At 47.5% G+C, this 24,396-nt stretch overlaps 1 protein-coding gene across 2 annotated transcripts in view; it reads right to left on the bottom strand.

Moving 5' to 3' along the window:
* Nucleotides 1-24,396, bottom strand: part of CAPN15 (calpain 15) — a 58,389-nt gene that overhangs the window by 28,557 nt on the left and 5,436 nt on the right. Inside the window, exon 1 of one of the 2 annotated variants that reach the window (XM_018561986.1) lies at nucleotides 12,573-13,014. The exons of the other annotated variant lie outside the window; for it this stretch is intronic. Within the exon in view, the coding sequence (XP_018417488.1) occupies nucleotides 12,573-12,730 (158 nt within the window). The 5' untranslated portion in view covers nucleotides 12,731-13,014. Of the gene's footprint in view, nucleotides 1-12,572; nucleotides 13,015-24,396 lie in introns of those variants that run through there. 2 annotated transcript variants of the gene reach the window in all.

The raw sequence follows: 24,396 nt of genomic DNA on the forward strand, positions 1-24,396 counted from the left end.
TCTGTCCCAACATAGCTAACAGGATTGGGTTGTGATGCTGAGTAATGAGCCAGTACACGTGGGCAATGAATGTATCTGGACGAGTCACAAGGCCCATTAAAACCAGGATGCCAGGATTACAGGTTCATCACTTGCTGCCAATGTAAATTCTTCCATCTGACTACTAACGGCAAACCAATTATCATGACACACTACCTGACTTTTCACACCAGCCAGACAATTATAAATGACATTTAAGTCATTAGGAATATTATTGAAGCCTGTTATTACAACAAATCAGAGCAGAGCCCGTGAAACATTGGAGTTAATGTTTAGATCCAGGAGCTCATTAAAAAGCAGACACGGCTAACTTGCTTCTTCTTTAGACAGAAATTCAAAATCACACCAATACTAAACCTTGGTCTGGAGGTCTCCAGTCATCAAGACTGGGCTCTGCTCAGTTGGAAAGTTGTAGGTCTGGCTGAGTGGGGGGGCTTTGAAGTGACACCATAGTGATATTTTTTAAATAATATATTTAGTGCGTTTCTAACAACATATTTCATGTTTGTGTTTTTCTTCTGAATGTTGCATAGTGTTAATATCCATTTATAGTGTAGTTTAGTATCGGGCAGGGGGTTTTGCTGGACCTCAGCAGAGAGACCACTGCTTACAAACACACAGCAAGGGTCTTCTCCTACAGCATGCTGGTGGGGGGCAAGCTTTTCTACCCAGGCTTTCTAAAGAGCACGAAATGGATGTAAATAATTGAAATGGAACATTCAGTTGGGCTTCAGGCCCTTTTCACATGGGCGCCTGTTGTTCCATTTAGCAGGGGATGCATGCACGGATGCCCTCCTGATCGGAGCAGTTCGGGAAACAATGGTCCCTCCATCTTGTAATGGAGGGGAAAAAAATGAACTTACCGGACCCATGTTAGGCCTATGGGGAGTTAGATGTAAGCAGACATGTCTGTTTACATCAGCTCACTCCCGATCAAGTCAGACAAAGTGGAACTCTGCTGCTGCTAGACTCATTCACCTAACCAACCTCTCAGTGTCTGCAACCCCCCTCTGCCAATCCCTACACTGGCTTCCAATAGCCCAAAGGATAAAATTCAAATTATTAACAGCCACTTACAAAGCCATCTACAACTCTGCCCCCGGCTATATCTCAAACCTTGTCTCAAAGTATCACCCTAACCGTCCACTCTGCTCTTCAAAATACCTCCTGCTTTCCAGCTCCCTCGTCAACTGTTCTGCTTGGTTTTCCAGACCTGGCTGGAGTCGGGGGTAATCAAATATAAAGAGACGCATGTCACTGGGCTTCCAAACAGATCCGCCTGAAAGAAATGACAGTCAGACTTAAACGGCCTGCCCATCTGAAAGTGCTCTTGGATATATAATAAGTACCTGCGCTAATGTCATGTCATGTGATGACCTAAAATCTTCTGGAAAAATGTTATTTGATTTTGGCGTTAACAGAAAGAGATTTAATTAAGACAGGGCACAAACAGGCTCAGGGTTTAGATCTGCAAATATTCATTGAACAAATAATTTTTAAAAAAAAAGACACGGGAAGTTTATTTTTCCCAGAACACTCTTTCTATATTACAGTGACCACAAATATCAGCCCATGACAAATATGAAGCCACAATGTCCTCCCGTTTCCAATTTTTTCAGGTACTGTATCAGTGAGAGCAGCGCTGATTTACTCAGGATGGAGAGATACCTTTCATGACCATTATTTAATTCAGTTGCAATAAAAACTATTTAAAACAAATCATCTATATAGAAATATATTTATAATCATTTATATCTATATAGAAATACATACATTTATATTTATTTATTCCATCCCACACATTGTCTCTCCAATTTAATTGTTTAAAATAAAAAAATAAAAAAGGAAATATATAGACTTAAATCATTAAAAAAAAGAGCCAGTCCTGAATAAGTAGTTTCCTTTGAGGGACACAAGTGTCCCCTGGATAACCGCGATGTCAGTCTCCGCAATCACACAGAGAAATTGGCAAGCATACATTTGCAACGGGGACTTGTTTGTCTGTATATACCGAGCGCTGAGAGCAGTCGTGACTTGCTGAGGTTCAGATACTTTTTCTTTGGATGAAAGCCCTCACGGCGGATTACACACACATTGCACAAGGTCCCCAATGTCACACTAACTTTTTGGTGATTTTAGGACATAAACATCGCTCTGCTGGGCTTAGCAGCGTCTGCACACATCATGATATTTCGGCTGGTGTACCTTATAAGCCAAGGACACATTTCAATGTCACTATGGGTGTCATGACATCAAGCATCCAAGGGAAGGCTAGCTAGAACAAAAGGTGCTAATCCTACCCAAGGGCATATTACTCCTACAGGATGCAAAAGAGAAAATGTTTGCTTGAAAAGCCCAACTCCGGGCTAACTTTTTTGTCATGGTGCCCCCAGGAGGTGTTAAAATAGAAAAGCTTTTGCTGCAATACTGGCCTAGTCTTCTAGGCTCAATGATGCCCAGCTTCATTCAACTGGGAAGACTGAGGACATCCTGTGAGTACAGTACACAAAAGCAATTTGCAATTACAGTCCAATAATGTAGAGAGCGGCACTGACTAACTGAAGCTCACTTCTTTTCCAGCATTGTACCCCCAGCAAGTCCTTTCTGCCGGTATACTTCCTCAGTCTTCCAGGTTGAATAATAGCCAGTGTCATTTAACCTGGAAGACTGAGGACATCTTGTGCACACAGTACACCAAAGCAATTTGCATTCAAAAGTGCAATAATGTAGAGAACGGCGCTGACATCACTAAAGCTCACCTACTTTCCAGCACTGTACCTCCCAGTAAGTCCTTTCTGCTACTATACTGTACATTCTCAGTCTTCCAGGTTGAACAATGCCCAGTGTCATTTAACCTGAAGACTGAGGACATCTTGTGAGTACAGGACACCACAGTGTTGTGCAATAATGTAGAGTGCAGCGCTGACCTCTTCTTCAGCATTGCAACCCCCAGTTATTTCTTTCTGCCAGTATACGGCCTCAGTCTTTCAGGTTGATTGATGCCCACCGCCATTCAAACTGGAGAACTGAGGACAACCTGTGAGTACAGTGCATCATGGATCCCCGTCAGCGTCATCACATGGAACACTTCAGCAGCGCACCAGCATGACGTGTCCTGAGGTGACCCATTTCCTCCGGTTCCTCTACTACAACAGCTGTGACACCTTAGGGTTAATTACAGTCACGTAAGAACCGGATCCACAAAGGAATCCATTTACCACGTGTAAGGCGAATCCAAAAATAGCATGCCTGGGTTTTTTTAACAATTTCTTCAGGATCAACAGAAAGGGGGAAACAGCCAAAGGTCAGGCTTGATTAACCAGTGTCTATTTTCAAGTAAGTATCGGTGAATCGCGCCCAGCGCATGATGATATCATTGTGTGCGTCATCTCCAGATAATTTCCAGAGTCAGCTGTCCTGCGCCGTACACAAAGCTGCTGGTGAAGGGCAACGTAACCCGCCAGTCAAGAACATAAGGAGCAAGCGTAATGTCTCTTTATATATAGGCAAGGACATTCCTGGGAACAAAGCCTCCTGACACTACAGCTCCGGACAAATGTATAAAAAGTCCCTTACGTTGGCGTTTCGCATACAAGTCATTACATCATTTTTTTCCACTGAGTTCATGTAAGGACTTCTGTACGTATGCATTCTGTCCTTACCATGAAGCACATGTCACGCCTGGCTGAAGGACATTTGGTTTGCTGAAGCACCGTGCATCAACTTAATGATATCTTTTTCTTTGACAAGATACTTTTTTTTTTAGTTGCACCTCAGTGCTGCTGATCTGCTGCAGCCTCATCACAGACACTTACTCTTTTACATGTAACTTCAGCCGGCCTTTCTACAAGGTGGGCTTTCTGATGGTAATAATGGTGGACCATGCTTGCAAAATGTCAACCTATAATAGGAAGTATTTGAACAAGACCTTCATGGGAGGATGACCAGGTACTGTTATAATAAAAGACTGGCTGAGTTGGACTGCTGAGTGCCGGAATCTGCTGGAGTCATCAAGTCTGCTGAAGACGGCACCGGAGGAGAGGGGGAGTCTGCCGAGGAGGGCGCCGGAGGAGGGGAGTCTGCAGAGGAGGGCACCGGAGGAGGGGAGTCTGCAGAGGAGGGCACCGGAGGAGGGGAATCTGCCGAGGACAGCGGAGGAGAGGAGGCGAATCTGCAGAGGACAGCGCCGGAGAGGAGGTGAGTCTGCAGAGGACAGCGCCGGAGAGGAGGGGAGTCTGCAGAGGACAGCGCCGGAGAGGAGGTGAGTCTGCTGAGGACAGTGCTGGAGAGGAGGTGAGTCTGCTGAGGACAGAGCTGGAGAGGAGGTGAGTCTGCAGAGGACAGAGCTGGAGAGGAGGGGAGTCTGCTGAGGACAGCGCTGGAGAGGAGGGGAGTCTGCTGAGGACAGCGCTGGAGAGGAGGGGAGTCTGCTGAGGACAGCGCTGGAGAGGAGGGGAGTCTGCTGAGGACAGCGCTGGAGAGGAGGGGAGTCTGCTGAGGACAGCGCTGGAGAGGAGGGGAGTCTGCTGAGGACAGCGCTGGAGAGGAGGGGAGTCTGCTGAGGACAGCGCTGGAGAGGAGGGGAGTCTGCTGAGGACAGCGCTGGAGAGGAGGGGAGTCTGCTGAGGACAGCGCTGGAGAGGAGGGGAGTCTGCTGAGGACAGCGCTGGAGAGGAGGGGAGTCTGCTGAGGACAGCGCTGGAGAGGAGGGGAGTCTGCTGAGGACAGCGCTGGAGAGGAGGGGAGTCTGCTGAGGACAGCGCTGGAGAGGAGGGGAGTCTGCTGAGGACAGCGCTGGAGAGGAGGGGAGTCTGCTGAGGACAGCGCTGGAGAGGAGGGGAGTCTGCTGAGGACAGCGCTGGAGAGGAGGGGAGTCTGCTGAGGACAGCGCTGGAGAGGAGGGGAGTCTGCTGAGGACAGCGCTGGAGAGGAGGGGAGTCTGCTGAGGACAGCGCTGGAGAGGAGGGGAGTCTGCTGAGGACAGCGCTGGAGAGGAGGGGAGTCTGCTGAGGACAGCGCTGGAGAGGAGGGGAGTCTGCTGAGGACAGCGCTGGAGAGGAGGGGAGTCTGCTGAGGACAGCGCTGGAGAGGAGGGGAGTCTGCTGAGGACAGCGCTGGAGAGGAGGGGAGTCTGCTGAGGACAGCGCTGGAGAGGAGGGGAGTCTGCTGAGGACAGCGCTGGAGAGGAGGGGAGTCTGCTGAGGACAGCGCTGGAGAGGAGGGGAGTCTGCTGAGGACAGCGCTGGAGAGGAGGGGAGTCTGCTGAGGACAGCGCTGGAGAGGAGGGGAGTCTGCTGAGGACAGCGCTGGAGAGGAGGGGAGTCTGCTGAGGACAGCGCTGGAGAGGAGGGGAGTCTGCTGAGGACAGCGCTGGAGAGGAGGGGAGTCTGCTGAGGACAGCGCTGGAGAGGAGGGGAGTCTGCTGAGGACAGCGCTGGAGAGGAGGGGAGTCTGCTGAGGACAGCGCTGGAGAGGAGGGGAGTCTGCTGAGGACAGCGCTGGAGAGGAGGGGAGTCTGCTGAGGACAGCGCTGGAGAGGAGGGGAGTCTGCTGAGGACAGCGCTGGAGAGGAGGGGAGTCTGCTGAGGACAGCGCTGGAGAGGAGGGGAGTCTGCTGAGGACAGCGCTGGAGAGGAGGGGAGTCTGCTGAGGACAGCGCTGGAGAGGAGGGGAGTCTGCTGAGGACAGCGCTGGAGAGGAGGGGAGTCTGCTGAGGACAGCGCTGGAGAGGAGGGGAGTCTGCTGAGGACAGCGCTGGAGAGGAGGGGAGTCTGCTGAGGACAGCGCTGGAGAGGAGGGGAGTCTGCTGAGGACAGCGCTGGTATGGAGGGGAATCTGCAGAGGACAGCGGAGGAGAGGGGGAGTCTGCTGAGGACAGCGCTGGTATGGAGGTGAGTCTGCAGAGGACAGCGCCGGAGAGGAGGCGAGTCTGCAGAGGACAGCGCTGGTATGGAGGTGAGTCTGCTGGACAGGAAGGGAGTATTGCAGCCTGAACATTTTGGAGGATGACAGCAGATAAACAACTGTTTATATTGACTGATAAACCTGCACATACAACACCTTGACTACTAGTAAACACATCTGGTATTTCTAAAATACCAGCCTGTCAATTCAGCTCTTTAGGCAACAGGTCCATTGTTTACCGGTCATGTGTCTTTTGAAGAAAAAACTGAAGCCGAAATGTCAACCTGACCAATATTATTCTGTGCAGGCCATGTATGAAACATTTTCTACCTAAACAAACTTTGTCATTAATAATCATTATTTGCGTCTGTCCACATTAAGCGATCTTCACAAAAACTGGTAGACCACCCAAAACTCTGATCATGAGATAAATGTCCTCTCCAAACGGTCAACGTTAAGGTCAGGAGCTGACAAGTGTCACCGGGGTGGAATGGGACAGGTCACACAGTGTCTGGTGTAGCCAGGCAAAGCACTAACTCCATGCAGTTAAAAGGGACAAGTGCACCTGTTCCTCCCATGTGCCTTGGCTTAGTGTAACTTTCTCCTAACGTAAGCACTTGTAGAGCTCAGCATAAGCAGATTTGGGAAGATTAGACCTCTACGTCTGGGAGACAAAAGGGTTAACAAGGTTTCAAGATTCATGTCACTTTGTTCGCCCTGCAAAAGCTTTGTGATTGCACTAAAAGTCTGTGAGCAATACATCATAAACCAGCAGCACAATCTACATGGAAATCCACCTCTTAGCAAGGTGAGGCAACATTTTCTGCACCTTCAAGGACGCCCAAAGTATATGGAGGGTTTTGTCTTTGTTTCCCGTGGTGCAGTTCAAATCTTAGCAGCCGCATGGAGCATTTATAAAGAAATTCAGCTTGCCAAAGTTTTGTGGCATGCAATCCCACATTCAATTGAAAAAAAAGCAAAAAAGTACTACCCCTGATCTATATTTTTTGTACAGTTCCCGGAGTGCTACCCAACAGTACCCCTACAGTTCCTTGCGTGCTACCCGACAGTACCCCTACAGTTCCTTGCGTGCTATCCTGCAGTACACCTTCAGTTCCCTGCGTGCTATCCTGCAGTACCCCTACAGTTCCTTGCGTGCTATCCTACAGTACCCCTACAGTTCCCTGCGTGCTATCCGACAGTACCCCTACAGTTCCCTGCGTGCTATCCGACAGTAGCCTTACAGTTCCATGTGTGCTATTGTACAGTACCCCTATAGTTCCCCTGGATGCTATCCGAGAGTACCCCTACGGTTCCCTGGGTTCTATTCTACAGTTCGTCTATGGTACCCCTATAATTCCCTGGGTGCTATCCTACAGTACCCCATACAGTTCCCTGGGTGCTATCCTACAGTATCTCTACAGTACCCCTACAAATCCCTGGGTGCTATCCTATAGTACCCCTACAGTTCCCTGCACGCCATCTGGCAGTACCCCTACAGTTCCCTGCACGCTATCCGGCAGTACCCCTACAGTTCCCTGCACGCTATCCGACAGTACCCCTACAGTTACCTGCGTGCTATCCTACAGTAGCCTTACAGTTCCATGTGTGCTATCGTACAGTACCCCTACAGTTCCCCTGGATGCTATCCGACAGTACCCCTACGGTTCCCTGGGTTTTATTCTACGGTTCCTCTATAGTACCCCTATAATTCCCTGGGTGCTATCCTACAGTATCCCTACAGTTCCCTGGGTGCTATCCTACAGTACCTCTACAGTTCCCCTATAGTACCCCTACAAATCCCTGGGTTCTATCCTACAGTACCCCTACAGTTCCCTGGGTGACATCCAACAGTACCCATATACTTCCCTTGCAGTACCTCCACATTATCCCTACAGTTCCCTGGATGTATTCCTACAGTACCCATACACTTCCCCTACATTTTCCTGGGTGCTATGCTACAGTATCCCCACAGTTCCGTATAGTTCCCCTACATTTTCCTTATAGTACCTATACAATTTGCTGGGTGCTGTCCTACAGTACTACTACAGTTCCCCTACATTTCCCTGGGTGCTTTCCTACAGTACCCCGAGTGTCATCTCGTGTTGAATTAAACAAACATACATGTTGGCAAAAGTAACCGGTACACTTCTCCTAAGCCCTGAATCTGGTCACCCCCCATGGAAGACTGAGTGCTCACATAATTTTGTGCATTGAGTGCCACGAGTATCTCAGTCATATAACAAGTTATGGGTTTGATGCCTTCTCATGATAAAGAATTTCAGCACGGTTATTAGGGGCTACTACATTGCTTTTGCACCAAAGCACCACAATTGAGATAAAAAGTACAATGAACGGTAACCCCTAACAGCCAATAAGAACTCATCTTTTCCAGAAATGAATTAAACTGAATTATGTGATAGGCTGCGACAAACTGTCATTGCTCTCTACACAATGTTGTTTACGATTCCATATGCTTTGCTTCTGCACTTTCCTTATATAACTCCCATAAAGAACGATATAAAGCCCACACACACAAGCAGTGGTGTAATCATTTGCTGTGTCGTCACTCTTTTCATCTTTGACAGGAGCAGGACGTTTAACCGGTTTAATGTGCCTGTGTGTAGTGAAGGGGATATGCGGTGTATGTATCAGAGCGCTCCGGTGAATGGAATACAGCCGGGGATGAAACACTTGACTGTTTGGGTGAGGACGACAGACGAGACGAGTGTTCTCTGCCATAGAGAATGTGACAGTGCCAGGCTCTGCCATCCCACGCAGGGTCTGATGTGTAATAATAGTACAGTGTCTTCCCCATCATCCAGCACACAGATGTGTCAGGGGCTTCTGTTTGCTATAGAAGCATCCGCGCCAGCGGCTCTTCAACTCGATAAAAGGTTTACACAGGGGGCTCATCCACACTAGTCACCCTGATCGGCTAAGTCAACGCAGAATCAACGCAAGGGCACTTGCAAAACAGTTGTTCTCTATGTGTTGTATTCACACCATATAAATGTGTTGATGTGCGTTGCACCATGACAAAACAATGCGTTACGTGCGGCAGAGCGTCGCCACTCGCGGTTGTGCACAGAGTTAAATGAAAGGTTCTTTCGTTAATTTAAAATAAAGAAAAATGTAATCACGGTAATGCTACAATGTGAACCAGTGCCTGCGTGTTATACGCAACATAATGTGCATGGGCCCCAAGCCTTCCACTCTATGGATTAAAAGGGATCAATGTCACTTTGCTTGATCAGGGCCAAGTGACTGGTTCTCCTAAAATACACCCCTCATACACCTCTTCACCATACTCCCTTGGCGCTCCATTTGTCTGCTGGAGCCCTCTGAAATACCTTGGTATAGGGGGCGTGTGGCTACCTTCCCTTACCCCCTAGCATGTAGTGCTTGGATCATCGGAGTCAACTGCCAGGCCCAAACACTGTCACCTGGGGAAGAGGGTCATTTTGCCACTTTGCTCATTCAGGGGGCGAAGTGACAGGTTTTCTTATAATACACATCCATCCCCATTGATTCACCCCTTTGTCCTGCTCCCTTGTCACTTTGTTGGTCTGTTGGAGCCCAGGGAAATACCGATACTTATACGAGGACATGTGGGCATCCTTACTTTCCCCCCAGCATGCAGGACTTGAAACTTAGAGGCCACTGACAGTGTATATAAACCCAGGAACAAAAAGTCTTATACAAGATGTGGCGGCTGCATTCATTTTCTTCCCTTTATTTTCATCTTGTGATGCTGCAAATAACTTCCTGTCCTAGGGTGACAACACTCACCATCTATGGAGGAGCACCATTGTCATCCTATGACAGGACAACACCGACCCCTCTCGTCTTCTGAAGAACATAGCGTGAGCATTCCATAAATAATTTTTTGAGAATTTAGTGAATGCAGACAACATCTCAAGTACAAATCTAAGAATGATGAGCAGTATAATGAGAGATACAAGTCAGCGTGCCGGAGAATAATTTTCATTTTTGAGTAATTTTTCAGGAAAAATGATAGTTTGGAGCACTGGGCAATTACAGTTCAAGTATTCCAGTACTGTAAACAGGGATCAATTCATCTAATACCATACGAGTCCCTGTAAATGATCGCAAAGTATTCACCTACTGCTCATTCACCTATGATCATTTTGATCAAGAATATTCACCTCATCCTATCTATGGCCAGCCTAGGCTCAGGTGAATGGCACAGCTCCCGAGTCAGCTATCTGGAGATTTAATCAGCAGTTTTGCACACCTAATTAAATCGGCATGATTGACATTAAAGTAAAAAAACGTTTATTTGAAATAGTTTCTGCTGTCTTATGATTTACAACTCCTGGAAGCAATGTTTTGATGTTATCAGTCCCTTATCTATTTTGTGAAATTACGGCAGAAAGGATTGCGATTTATTGACAGATTATGAAATTACCCTTGGTACGCTAAGAGAGTGTTCAGAAAGAGTAAGTGGCGTCTTATCGCTGGGGTTAGCTATTAACAGAGAAGCACAGATTATACAGATTAAATCTGAGAAATAAAGATTACAAAATGACTGGACTAACACAGAGACCCCTGCGACCCTACAGTATCCCCACAGTTCCTCCGGTGCTATCCTACAATAACCCTACAGTTACCATACCGAATCCCTACAGTTCCCTGGGTGCTATCCTACAGAACCCCTACAGTTCACTGGGTGCCATCCTACAGTTACCATGCAGTACTCCTACAGTTCCAAGGGTGCTATCCTACAGTAACCCTACAGTTACCATACAGAACCCCTACAGTTCCCTGGGTGCCATCCTACAGTAACCCTACAGGTACCATGCAGTACTCCTACAGTTCCCTGGGTGCCATCCTACAGTAACCCTACAGTTCCAAGGGTGCTATGCTACAGTAACCCTACAGTTACCATACCGAACAACTACAGTTCCCTGCGTGCTATCCTACAGTTACCATACAGAGCCCCTACAGTTCCCTGGGTGCTATCCTACAGTTACCCTCCAGTACTCATCCTACAGTAGTGCTACAGTTCCAAGGGTGCTATCCTACAGAAACCCTACAGTTACCATATAGAACTCCCACAGTTCCCTGGGTGCTATCCTACAGTAACCCTACGGTTACGATGCAGTACCCATACAGCCAGTGATATATGTGTGGCCCCACTGATGGTAACTTGTATCCAATCTACAATACTGTAGGGGATTTTTTTTTCATAATCATCTGAACTGACTCTAGTTGCAGATTTAATAGGTGCCCTCAGACATAGCAAGATTACTTCCCAGTCTGCTCCGTGAGGTCAATAGACATGACATTCGGAAGATCCCAGCAACATGTGCTTGTGCAATCGTGCATGTTTATGCAGGAAGCAGACACACGTGGCTCTTGTTTTATTTCAGGAAACAGTCCAAGCAAAAATAAAACAGTTCATCTTTCAAACTGTAGAAGTCACGGAGTGCCCACAGACATCAGACCTTCTCCAATGTGACCCTCATTGCAGAGACCGGGCAGGAACTATTTTATGTTTGTGGGCTCCTATTCAGTCTGAGACATGACATGCCAGTGGGAAGACCCCAGCACCACATGTGTAGCTGAGCATGAATCTTTCTGCAGGGGGGCAAACACCTATCTCTAGGAATAGCACTAGAAAAATGCAATTCCAATTTCTAATTTTCCCATATGCAGGAGCCACAGAGTGCCCACTGACATCTGACCATCTCCAGCATAACCCTCATTGCACAGACTGGAGAGTTATCATCTAATGGCTGCAGAAGCCTATTCAGTCTGAGACATAACATGCCAGTCAGAAGACCCCAGCGCCATGTTTCTAGCCAAGCATACACATTTGAACAAACACATGAACACATGCATTGAACAAACACATTATTCTAGTCTTATTCTGAACCATAGCCATAGAAAACTGCACTCCGAATGACTAATCTTCCCGCCTGCAACGAAATGCCAACAGACAGATCATCCCCAATGTGACCCCCACAGGGCAGACTGGGCAGTAACCATATCATGTCTGCGAACACCTACTTCGTCTTAGACTGTGGAGTCTATATATAAAGCAGCGGATGTGACTTTCACCAAACATTCTCCGGTGAACAATTTTGCAGGTCCATATGATTCAAGTGACAGTGATTGATTCTCCAGCGGAGAATGTTTGGTGAAAGGCACATTTACTGGTTTATAAACAGACCTAGGGTCCTATAAGTGTGCACGGCATGACCTGTTATATTATTCTGCATCAGGTCTACCTCCTCTCCAAAAACACACACCTAGATTTTTAAGATAGATAGATAATTATAATATATATATAAAAAATAATATATTTTTTTCCCCGTGTTCATATTTACACACACAGCGCTGCATATTAATAAGCTCCAGGTATATTATTTTGTTAAAATGTATACGCTGATAAAAGAAGGCTGTATAGCAAAATAAAAGTTATTCACTCAAACAGCAACACACGTAGCGCGTAACCCATAGCAGCACCAATCAGCCCTTTCCTTCTCGGTCAACAGCAAAAAGAGTGGCGAATGGTTGCTACGGGCTACCACACCGACTTCTGCGTTACGGGACGACCCCGGCTGCGTTGTTAAAAGAAAACGATCAGGAATCCTTCTTACCTGTGCATCCTGTACATGGGAATGACAGAGCCGTGCCAAAGTGGCCCGGGGACCCCGTTCCTTTGCCAGCCCAGCAGGCTGAGTGCAGGGTACGCGGTGCCCATGGAGCCATGGTGTGACTTGCCCTCGGCTGCCAGAGAAGACGCTGAGCTCCCCATGTGTGCCCCGATCTCACACAACTTATCCCGGGCTAGATCTGAGAGAGCCACACAGGAAGCGCCAGGAGGTGGTGGAGGGCATCAAGAGAGGGGCAGGGGGAAGGGCAGAGGAGAGGGGAAGGAGGGCACAGGGACACAGCACAGAAGCAAGGAAGGAATGAACCGAGGGAAATGGGCACAGCTGTCAGGAGACAAGGAAGTAGGGAGGGAGGAACACACACACACACGCGTAGAGCAGGGAGGGAGAGGGAAGAGGCTCGGGAAGGCAGAGGAGGTTACCGGGAATCACCTTTATCACACACAGCCAGCGTGCACAGGAGAGAGAGAGAGGAGAAAGAGAAAAGTGGCACAAGTGACTCAAATGAAAATGGAATATACAAGCAAGACAGAAAACAAAAAAAACAATCTAGTAAACAAAAAAAAATGTGTGGCACGGACCTGTGCTTCCCTCTTCCCCAAGTGACACATGGACAGGCATCTGCAGGTGGCGGAAGGGCAAGACCTAGAACCTGTCCTGCAGCATTCAGGTGTAATTACAGGATGACAAGTAGTGTCACCATATAAATGTAATCATATATATATAAAAACATCCAAACAAAGATCTCTGCCGGTAACAAGGCTCCTTCTAACGAGGTAATTAAGCATCATAAAAAGAGGTTGCTGTGATCGTTACTGAGAGCCGAGGCCTTCTACTACTTGCTCACTCGCTAATCGCTGCTTTTATTGGGACAACAATGATTTGCATTAGTGGCAGGAAATTGCCCATTAGCGCGGCGTGTAAAGTGATGCACGCAGGCTTACTTAAAAACTGAGCTTTTAAAGGGGAACTCCACTTTTGTCAAGAGGGAAAAAAAACCTCTGGGGTGAGGTATGTAGTAGGGATGCACTGATACGGATACCGATAGTGTTTGTACTTGTACTCGTACTCACCCAAATGCTCTGATGCCTAGCCCGATACCGGAACTTCCGGTATCAGGAAGCCGGGCAGTGGGTCATTAAATGCTGCCCAGCTTCCCGATTGGCTCCATGCTCCCTCGTCACTTCGTCCTACAGATATCTGTGAATATTAGTTTTGGGCGAATAATGCCAAAAACGAATGTTCAAATGTATTGCCATGTAATACTACATTAAAGCCGCTAGATGGAGATGGGGAGCATAGGATAAAAATACTTAACTGCTATGCTCCTCAGCTCCATTTAGCGGCCATAATGTAGTATTACATGACAATACATTCAGACTGAAAAAGAACATGAGTTTTTGGAATTATTTGCACAAAACAAACATTCACAGATATCCGCAGAGTGAAGGGCCCTGCAAAATGTTTATAAATAGACCCCCAAGTTAAAAAATAGTTGATGGTAGATCAAAAGGTGATAGTACAATCATACTGTATATAGTATATGGTCAGCCTAAGAATGCTAGAGGCACAGGCATGCACTGAAAGCTGGAGACCCCAGGGTCCCCAAGGGTCTGTGGAGAGCCATTCTTGAGTGAATGGCTCTCCACAGATGTGGGACAGTCTTAAGCAAATCTGGATATGGAACGGTATTTAATACAGTGGTACCTCACTTCACAAACTTAATTTGTTCCACGATTCTGGTCGCGAACCGAATCAAACTGTGATAAGACCGTGATCTCGACTAGAGGAAGCCACGACCACGTGTCAGAGCAGGGTAGATGGCTGTGGTTGTGTTCGTCACCCGATGCAGAGTTCGCGAACGGAAGCAAAATTTTGCCGAACTTCCTGTTCGCGAACAGAAACGGTCATGATCCGAAACGTTTGTGAACCGAGGTACTGTACATTGTTCTGATGTTTCCAAGTACAGGAAAACGCACATGCCTATTGTATGAAACAATATGATTATTTTAATGCAACGGGTTGTCTTCAATGGCGACCTCACCAGCTGCCTATTCTCTCCACTCAGTTCAGCTGCCAAAGCAGGAAACACAGCACTGAGTATGCATGAGCATGTGACCCACACCCCGCCGCCATGTGGCAGCGCTGGGGGTTGTTGAATGGTCGATGAGGGATCAAAGGCTGTCACATGGCGGCAGAGAAAGACTCCTCCGTAAAATCCAAGTCACGTCTTCCTGTGCGGAAACAGCCATTTGCAGTCTCCATTGAAAGCCAAGGTGACAACACAGGAGCACAATTAGAAGACAGGGCCAGAGTGTGATCGCCCTACAACAGGAAGTGTCTTAACGAGGACCTACATGGCAGGATCACCAGGTATTATTTTAATGAAAGCTGCAGAATTGACATGAACATGTTAAAGCTTCTATCAGATTCTCGAGATTGAGATTCCATCTGGATGGTTACTTGCAGGAAGTATTGCTCAATATGTACAGACGGGTGTGGAAAAGCGTTGGCACTGGCTGTGTAAATACGTGAAATAAATAGACTGTCTAAGTGTCTGAAACCCGCTGTTCCTTGGAGGTGGCAGTGAAAATGCCTGTGGCATGGAAGGTAGAATGGTGCAGACATGTAGAAGGGTGCTATGGTGGGAGTGGAGGAAGATGGCCTCGAGGTACTTGCTACTTCTCTGGCATGAAGCTCCAAGTTCTGAGCCTGTAGCTGGCAGACCTCTTCCAAAACAGACGAGGGAATGACTCAGCATCCGAAGAAGTACTAAGTGTTTCTTAAAGTGATGCTGTACTTGGCCTATGCAGGGTAAAGCAACATGCTCACTTTGAAGAGACCCTGTCAACAGACAATTCATTTCAACTATAATCTTCCCGTAAGATTACCTGTCCGTGCTATTTACCCGTAAATGCCTCCCTTTTGTAGAAATCCAAGAGCCCTGAGAGTGATGCTGGGTGCCGCCATTTTGGATGTGATGTCAGCACTCGGCAACCCCAGCAGACTCAGAGCCGTCACTCAAGTCATACTCTATATAACAGCCATTCTCAGCTAGGGTTCTGTGGAACTGTAGGGTTCCTCCAGAGGTTGCTAGGGGTTCTTTGAGCTGATTGATCTCCCATTTGATGGTGCCTGCATAGTGCCGGGGCCAATGCCCCTTGGCAGAGCCAGCTGCATGACACCAATGATCTTTTTGGCTGTCTGTAAGGATGGCATTCTTACCACTGCTGCAAGGGGGGCATTCTTCCTATTGACCATCACTGTAAGGAGTATTCTTCCCACTGACCACCAGTGTAAGGCACAGTTTTCCCACTGACCACCAGTGTAAGGCACAGTCTTCCCACTGACCACCAGTGTAAGGCACAGTCTTCCCACTGACCACCAGTGTAAGGGACAGTCTTCCCACTGACCACCAGTGTAAGGGACAGTCTTCCCACTGACCACCAGTGTAAGGGACAGTCTGACCACTGACCACCAGTGTAAGGGACAGTCTGACCACCAGTGTAAGGGACAGTCTGACCACCAGTGTAAGGGACAGTCTGACCACCAGTGTAAGGGACAGTCTGACCACCAGTGTAAGGGACAGTCTGACCACCAGTGTAAGGGACAGTCTGACCACCAACTTCCCTCCAGTGTAAGCGGCAGTCTTCCCTCCAGTGTAAGGGACAGTCTTCCCACTGACCACCAGTGTAAGGGACAGTCTTCCCACTGACCACCAGTGTAAGGGACAGTCTTCCCACTGACCACCAGTGTAAGGGACAGTCTTCCCACTGACCACTAATGCAAGGGGAATTTTTCCCACTGCACCGCCATCTTGGATGGGATATTGGCAGCTCTGCCAGGCTCAAAGCTGTTGCTCAAGTGACACTGTACTGCAGCCTTTCTCAACCAGGGTTCCTCCAGAGCTTGCATGGGGTGCCTTGAGCTGACTGACTGCAGAGTTGTACCCTTGCTATCTGTGTAGAAACAGCGGTCTCTCTGCAGCAGTCTGTCATGCCTCCTACTGAGTCAGAACTATATTTCTGCAATCAGCAAAGCTCATGTTTCTGCAGAAAACAGCAGAGAAAAAAACCCAAAAAAACTTAACCCTGTGAAATGTAATCTTTAACCCCAAAATGTAATCTTGAAAGGAGAACTTTAGTCTGAAGCCTGGAAATCATTAATTCAGTTAATGGCGTAAACCAGCAACATGATCTACTTGCTGAATGGGAGTGTTACATTTTCTTCCTATAGTTCACGTCTGCTCAGCTACGACGTGGAGGAGGAACCACATGCAGGAGACAATATTAAAATTCTTCATGTGGCCCCGACAGTTATAAAACACCCCAGGAAAGTTTATTTTAGGATTGTCGTTTGTTTTCCCTGAAATGCTAATGATAAACCTTTTTACATGCAATTTGCGGCCATTTTGTTGCTTGTTGTTTATGGGGCTATAGAAGCCTTGTGTAAACATAACATGTATAAGACTACCACCATTGAACGTGGCACGGCAGAGGCTCAGTGACAGCGCAGAAAGAAATATGTCAGCCATCCTGATAAGATGGCGGGGAGGCTGTAGCTGACCGTTGGCCACACTTAATAACAAAGTGAGAAGTTGTCACTGTAGGGAGGCAGAGGAATGCGGACAGTGATAAGAACTGTGAGAGAGATCACAGGGTACAGAGATGGGGATTGTGGAAAGAATGGTGTGAGAGGATTCAGCAGCTCCATGTCTCTCCAAAAGAACCGTCTATAATAACTATATCTGCTCACATGTTATTCTCAGATACGGCACGCGGAGACCCGAAGCTCCTCATCCGATGGCCAGTGAAGGGTTAAAGGGTCATTACAATGACACCTGAAGCTGGAATTACCCACCAGGACTCGTTTGGCATGCTATCGGTTCATGAAGTTCCCATCTCCGCCCACTTTTCACAAGAGGGTTCGGGAGTTCCCATCTCCGCCCACTTTTCACTACAAGAGGGTTCGGGAGTTCCCATCTCCGCCCACTTTTCAGAAAGGGGGGGTTAGTGAGTTCCCATCTCTGCCCACGTTTCACTACAAGAGGGTTCAGGAGTTCCTGTCTCTGCCCACGTTTCACTACAAGAGGGTTAGGGAGTTCCCATCTCCACCCACTTTTCAGAAAGGGGAGGGGGGTTAGTGAGTTCTCGTCTCCGCCCACTTTTCACTACAAGAGGGTTCGTGAGTTCCCATCCCCGCCCACTATTCACTACAAGAGGGTTGCCGAGTTCCCATCTCCGCCCATTTTTCACTACAAGAGGGTTCCTTAGTTCCCGTCTCCGCCCACTTTTTAATACAAGCGGTCTAAAAGGTACCCACAGACTTAAAGGCCAACTACAGGCACCAGAAAAAAACAAAATACCCTTACAGTGGGGCCTCCCCGCACTGCAAAAGTTAAATGCTTGTTAGGTCACGGGTGTAGAGAAATAAGCTGCACTACTTCCCTTATTCCTTGCAGCGGCAGTGTTCCTCCACGCTGTGGGCCCAGTCTCTAGTTTGCAGAACAGTCAATGAAGCAGCAGTTAATCCCTTACCAGATGGCTTAGTCTGATTTTTCAAATCAGACATACACAGCTGGGAAGCAAGCTGTTCCGTTGTGCTGTCCCTTTAGCTAACCCATAATGCCCTGGGAATCTTTTGTATTGTATTTAAGTATATGTATTACCCAAACATTTTTAGTGTTTTGAAACTAGGTAGGGAAGCGATAAAACACCATGACGTTATATTTTGCTGTCTGTGTGTGGAGATTTTACTTCCTGTCCTTGAAACGTAACAGGAAATTGAAGGAAATCACTCAAAGTGAGACCTTCCCTCTTAGACAGTTGTCACCAGAACAGGTACAACTGGAAGATTTCTACTTACCTTTGACAGTCCTAAAAATTTAGATTTCCCATTACTTCCTGTATCGGTGACAGTAGTCACCAGGACAAACTGGGAGGGGTTATTCCTCCCAGTGCAGACTGAGACTGCAATAAAAACCTGACTATCCAAAAGATTTAAGAAAATAAAAAGGCTTGTCATACAATTTACAATGTTTACTTATAAACAAAAGACTATGGATACACACACACACATATATACACACACAAATACGTACGCACACACACACAGTAAAGAATGCAAAAAAAAGAACTATAAACATAAAATAAAAGCTACTAGAATAAAATAACTGCTGAAGACGTTATAGTTTCTCTTTGAGAATAGTGAAGCAGATACTTACCTCCTCTCCTAGATCCGACTAGTGTACCCCTCTCTCCCTCCCTCGCTCTTCTTGCTTTTTCACTTCCCTATTCTCAGTGATTGTGACGTATGCAGTATTACTAACTTCATATAGAATTATAATGACTCATGCATGATTGTGCAAAGGAGGGTCCTTTCTGCCTGCTATGTGCGCTCCCCCCGCCCCATTCACACACATTATATCTCTTTAGAAATGACTGCTGATTAGCCTGGAGAACAAATACCACATGGAACGTAATAAGACGTGACTTGTAAATATTGTTCTAACGACTACCTTCTCTATAAAATATTCATGAGAAAAAAAAAAACACATGCATGATACGGGGAGCTGAGCTGGGTTATGATTGGCGATCACATGGGGAGGTCCGCGGTGGGCGATCACATGGGGAGGTCCGCGGTGGGCGATCACATGGGGAGGTCCGCAGTGGGCGATCACATGGGGAGGTCCGCAGTGGGCGATTGATTCTTTTGCCAAGATCAGTGGTCCGGGGGGATCCGATTGGGTAACGATCCGATAGCGTATGTGCCTTTTACTTTCTATGAGTGGCCACCTTATAACACGTCCGCATTAGATGGACCCAGTGTATGGGGGCCTCCCCGGTAATTCTAGATCCTCTTGTTACATTAGCCGGTGTTGTTATGTTACACAAGTATAAGCTGAATGTAACACTGTGCAAATTACTGCTGGAGTAAAAGGGAATCCTTGTCTCCCCACCTAACCCTGTGACCCCAAGACGGTGCTCCAACAGCTTCGGTTTCCAGCAACTGTTATCTACAAATAGCTGCACTTGACGTGGAGTCTGAACCGTGCAAGGAAAGCCGCAGGGATCGCATATATACATATCTATCAATGTATAGATGTATCAAAGGTCAAGTCATATAATTGAAACTCTCGGAATGTATTTCTTCACCGATCAGGGACAGGCTGTCACGCCGGGGTTGATGGCACATTACTTTTTTCATCTGCCAATTAGGCACTGTATTTATTTGCGCAGAAACACGGGTTGAGAACGCAAAAATAGCAAATTGTATTCGCATTCACTAATCGACGACTTCTGATCTCCAAAACGGCACCTGAGCCCCAAACCCCGCCGCTACCATAATCTTAACTCTAAACCAGTGGTGAGGTCCATTGTGGGCTGCTGTGCTGGAGCGCCATCCATATCTGCATTGCTTGTACAGTTCCTTTGCGAGCCCTGTAGAGGTGCTGGGAGCCAGAATGTGACGTCACCCCGGTCCAGGCATGTGGGGGAGCTGTTAGCAATGCACGTATGGATGGAGCTCCCTCACGGCAAAAGCCCCATTCTACCCCACCTCAAATTGGCACTCGGCACCGGGCAGCATATTTTGAATGGCTGCTTGGCATGAAAACTGCCAGTGCTGCGCTAGGGGGAGGCTAAGGAGCCTCTCACCTAGAAAACTGGAAGGCACGCGGTGACCAACAGAATACGGGGTCGCGGCCCACCAGTTGAGAACCAAGGGTCTAGACCATATAGAGACTCTTATAGGTACTTTGTCACTTGGCCCATTTAGGGCCAAGTGACAGTGTCTGCGGATAGCGCCCCCGCCCAACCCAGCTACATTCCCATGCCACCTCTCTGAACCATTAGATTTGCCATCTGGGTATAAGGAAGCAGGGACGAGATGAGGCTGGGCATGGTGTGAACTCCATTCGCCCAAGCACACTTAAAACTCTGACCACCACCCCCTCCTCCCAACTCTATCAGTTGCGGGGAGACACTTTCCTCATCCTGCAGCAATACGTTAGAAAAGGGTGGGAATGCCTCCACTGCAATTGTCACCACAGATTGGGTCAGAAGGAAGAGGTGGTGGTCTGAGTTTTCAGCAGGCTTGGGGGAACAGAGTTCACACCAAATCTGGCCTCATCTCTACTAAGAACTGACAGCTCTAAACCCGCAAGTGCTCAGTGCTTTGTATAGCTCTTCCCGTCTATAGCTTTTCCCATAAGCCTCACGGAGCAATTTTTGGGACCCGATTGGTCCCAACCACAAATGTGAATGGGGACATACAGCTGGAGGCAACGAGAAACTGTAAATATGAATGAATATTAGTTTTATGCTCCCCCTGCTGGCAGAAAAGGAGAATGCAGATTGTTATCATGCAGCATGTCATGAAAAGGTAACCGCTGCACATATAATTTATCTCTGATCATAATAAATAAGAAAATATACAAAACCACTATAAGTTCCTTTAATCCAAGGATCTGATCATGTGAAATACTAGTTATGCGTAGACTAATCCCTCAAATTTCCAAGCTCAATGCATGCAGATTTTATCAGCACAGCTCATGGCTGACCTCACTGCCCTCCGTGTGATCCCTGGGCTGGAAGCGCAGGATTTCCTGGTCTATATCAGCAGCTCACACATTGCAGAAGATAGATGGCAGGACAGGAGGGCAGGGAGCTTGCAAACACTGTCACACTTGACAGGTCTCACAACAGTGACCCTTATGAGGACCCCATCATCAGCACTCATAGCAGAGCTGCGTCTGTGGTCAGTGGAGCATTGGAACTCTGTGCCATGAAGTCAGCGAAGCAGTAAAAGCAGCACAAGAAGACATTTCACGAGAGGCTCCACAAATGTCCAGGACCATTGTCCATATACCAACAACAAAAAGCCTATAACACAATGTACAGACACATAGGTGTTCCCAAATCTGTACAAAAAGAGTATTGGGTATTATGTCATACTGGGGGCATGAGGGAAATGGGTATTATGTCATACGGGGGGCGTGAGGGAAATGGGTATTATGTCATACGGGGGGCGTGAGGGAAATGGGTATTATGCCATACGGGGAGCATGAGGGAAATGGGTATTATGTCTTACGGGGGCATAAGGGAAATGGATATTATGTCATACGGGGGAATGAGGGAAATGGGTATTATGTCATACGGGGGCATGAGGGAAATGGATATTATGTCATACGGGGGCATGAGGGAAATGGGTATTATGTCATACGGGGGGCGTGAGGGAAATGGATATTATGTCATACTGGGGGCATGAGGGAAATGGGTATTATGTCATACGGGGGGCGTGAGGGAAATGGGTATTATGTCATACGGGGGGCATGAGGGAAATGGGTATTATGTCATACGGGGGGCGTGAGGGAAATGGGTATTATGTCATACGGGGGGCGTGAGGGAAATGGGTATTATGTCATACGGGGGGCGTGAGGGAAATGGGTATTATGTCATACGGGGGGCGTGAGGGAAATGGGTATTATGTCATACGGGGGGCGTGAGGGAAATGGGTATTATGTCATACGGGGGGCGTGAGGGAAATGGGTATTATGCCATACGGGGAGCATGAGGGAAATGGGTATTATGTCTTACGGGGGCATAAGGGAAATGGATATTATGTCATACGGGGGAATGAGGGAAATGGGTATTATGTCATACGGGGGCATGAGGGAAATGGATATTATGTCATACGGGGGCATGAGGGAAATGGGTATTATGTCATACGGGGGGCGTGAGGGAAATGGGTATTATGTCATACGGGGGCATAAGGAAAATGGGACCACACATTTGTGTCTTTTATATCGGACCAGAGTGGAGCATTAACAATTTTGGTGAAACTGAAAGGAATAGAGTCAGCACTGCGGGTTAATAAATAGCTCTTCCACAGTACAAAACACTCATCGTAATAAAATCAAACATCCAACGGGTCATAAATCTCTCCTCGGGCTCTTCTATAAAACAACATCCTGTTACCTGCTTCCCGCTCTCAATAATCGCCCTTTCCTGTTGCAGAACCCTACCCCTGCTGTCCCCAGAGCTGCAGCAGGCTTATAGCTTCAGTCAATGGTGACCTGTACAAAGCTTCCCAGGATTCATTCCCTACAGAGAAGAATGTAAATGTAATAAATAAACACTGAGAAGTGGACTTTAGATACGGGAATACTGAGGGTGTACCTAGAATGATTCTGAAAGGTTACTTACAAGTTATATTGCCCTCTAATTTCTCTTTACTTACCTCAGCTGAGTGTCAGGGGTCAGAGGTCACCTGAAGGCTGACAGTTGCTGTCTGACCGCACACTGCAAAGGCGGCAATCTGTGTGAGGTCATGTAGGTAATGGGCAGCAACTAGGAGAGATCAGGTGACCCCCAACCCCCTCCCAGCCCCTAGCTGCCTCAGCATTGGCAGCGCTCATATTTCCATTCTATAGCACAGTGGTAGCCAAGCTTTAGCCCTCCAGCTTTGGTGAAACTATCCATCATGCATATGCCTCTGAGAGTCATGCCTGTGGCTGTCTGAGTCTTGGGGTAGGCAACCTCGGCCCTCCCGCTGTTGCGGGACTACAAGTCCCATGAGGCATTGCAAGACTGCCAGCCACAGGCATGACTTCCAGAGGCAGATGCATTATGGTATTTGTAGTTTCAGCATAGCTGCAGAGTATGATTCCCCTCTGCGTGCTGTGGTTCCATACCTCAGTGTTTGGCAACCTCAGCACTCCAGCTGTTGTGGAACTACAAGTCCCATGCGGTATTGCAAGACTCTGCCAGCCACAGGCATGACTCCCAGCGGCAGATGCATTATGGGATTTGTAGTTTTAGCATAGCTGGAGTGTCTGGTCCACCTCTGCATGCTGTGGTTCCATACAATGGCCCTTACCTCTGGGTTTGGCAACCTCTGCACCTCAGATGCTGTGGACCTACAAGTCCCATGAGTTTTTGCAAGACTCCACCAGCCACAGCTCCAAGAGGCAGATGCTTGAGGGGATTTGTAGTTTCACCACCATTGGAGTGCCAAGGTTGCCTTACATCATTACAGGACAAGGGAGCGATGTGGCGCGTGGGGTTGATGGATGGAACCAAAGCGTGAAGCAGGGGGGTCACAGGGAAGCGACACACCCAGAAGTATTTTTCCAACCGGCTTCACCCTTCCAGAAGGCAATGATTGGCTGCAGTACAGGTGAGTATTAACCCTTTACTTCGCAGGTAGCACTTTTTTTTTTACCTCAAATCAGAAGTTGGGTTTTAATTAAAATATTGAGGAATAAAACATTATTTGTGTTTGTGATGGAAGACCGATGAATATTTCCTGTATTCACCACTGAATGCGTATTCGTCTTACACCCCCATAGCGTATTCTAGGCCTGCGCGTACCATCTATTCATCCCTGCAAACAAAGCCCCTCTCCGAGTCCATGCTGTATATTGTGTGCTGCCATTTCTTCCATCTCTGCTCCAGTCACCTTTTCTTCCATCACACAATACGTCTAGGAACCTGTCATTATACTCGTACAATATGCACGGCCACAGACAGCCAGGAGGTTGCATTGGTTGCCATGGGCAACTGCTCCAGATTCTGTCTGCTCCGCTGTTGATAAATTCCACTCATAGACGGGAGCTGTTTTTTGTTTTTTTTTACCCCTCTGTCCATCTGGTTCTAATACTTACACAGCTCAGCCCTGTCTGGCTGGACATGGACAGGAAACCTGCTGCAGTAAATAACACTTACAGGTCTTGTCCCTCCCTCAGCCTGTGACTGGACAGTGAAGGAAAAGCAGCAGAGTGATAAGCTCAGCTCTCTCTTAATATTAG

This window comes from Nanorana parkeri, unplaced genomic scaffold (assembly GCF_000935625.1).
Source record: "Nanorana parkeri isolate BGI_ZX_2015 unplaced genomic scaffold, ASM93562v1 scaffold19, whole genome shotgun sequence".
Lineage (NCBI taxonomy): Eukaryota > Metazoa > Chordata > Amphibia > Anura > Dicroglossidae > Nanorana > Nanorana parkeri.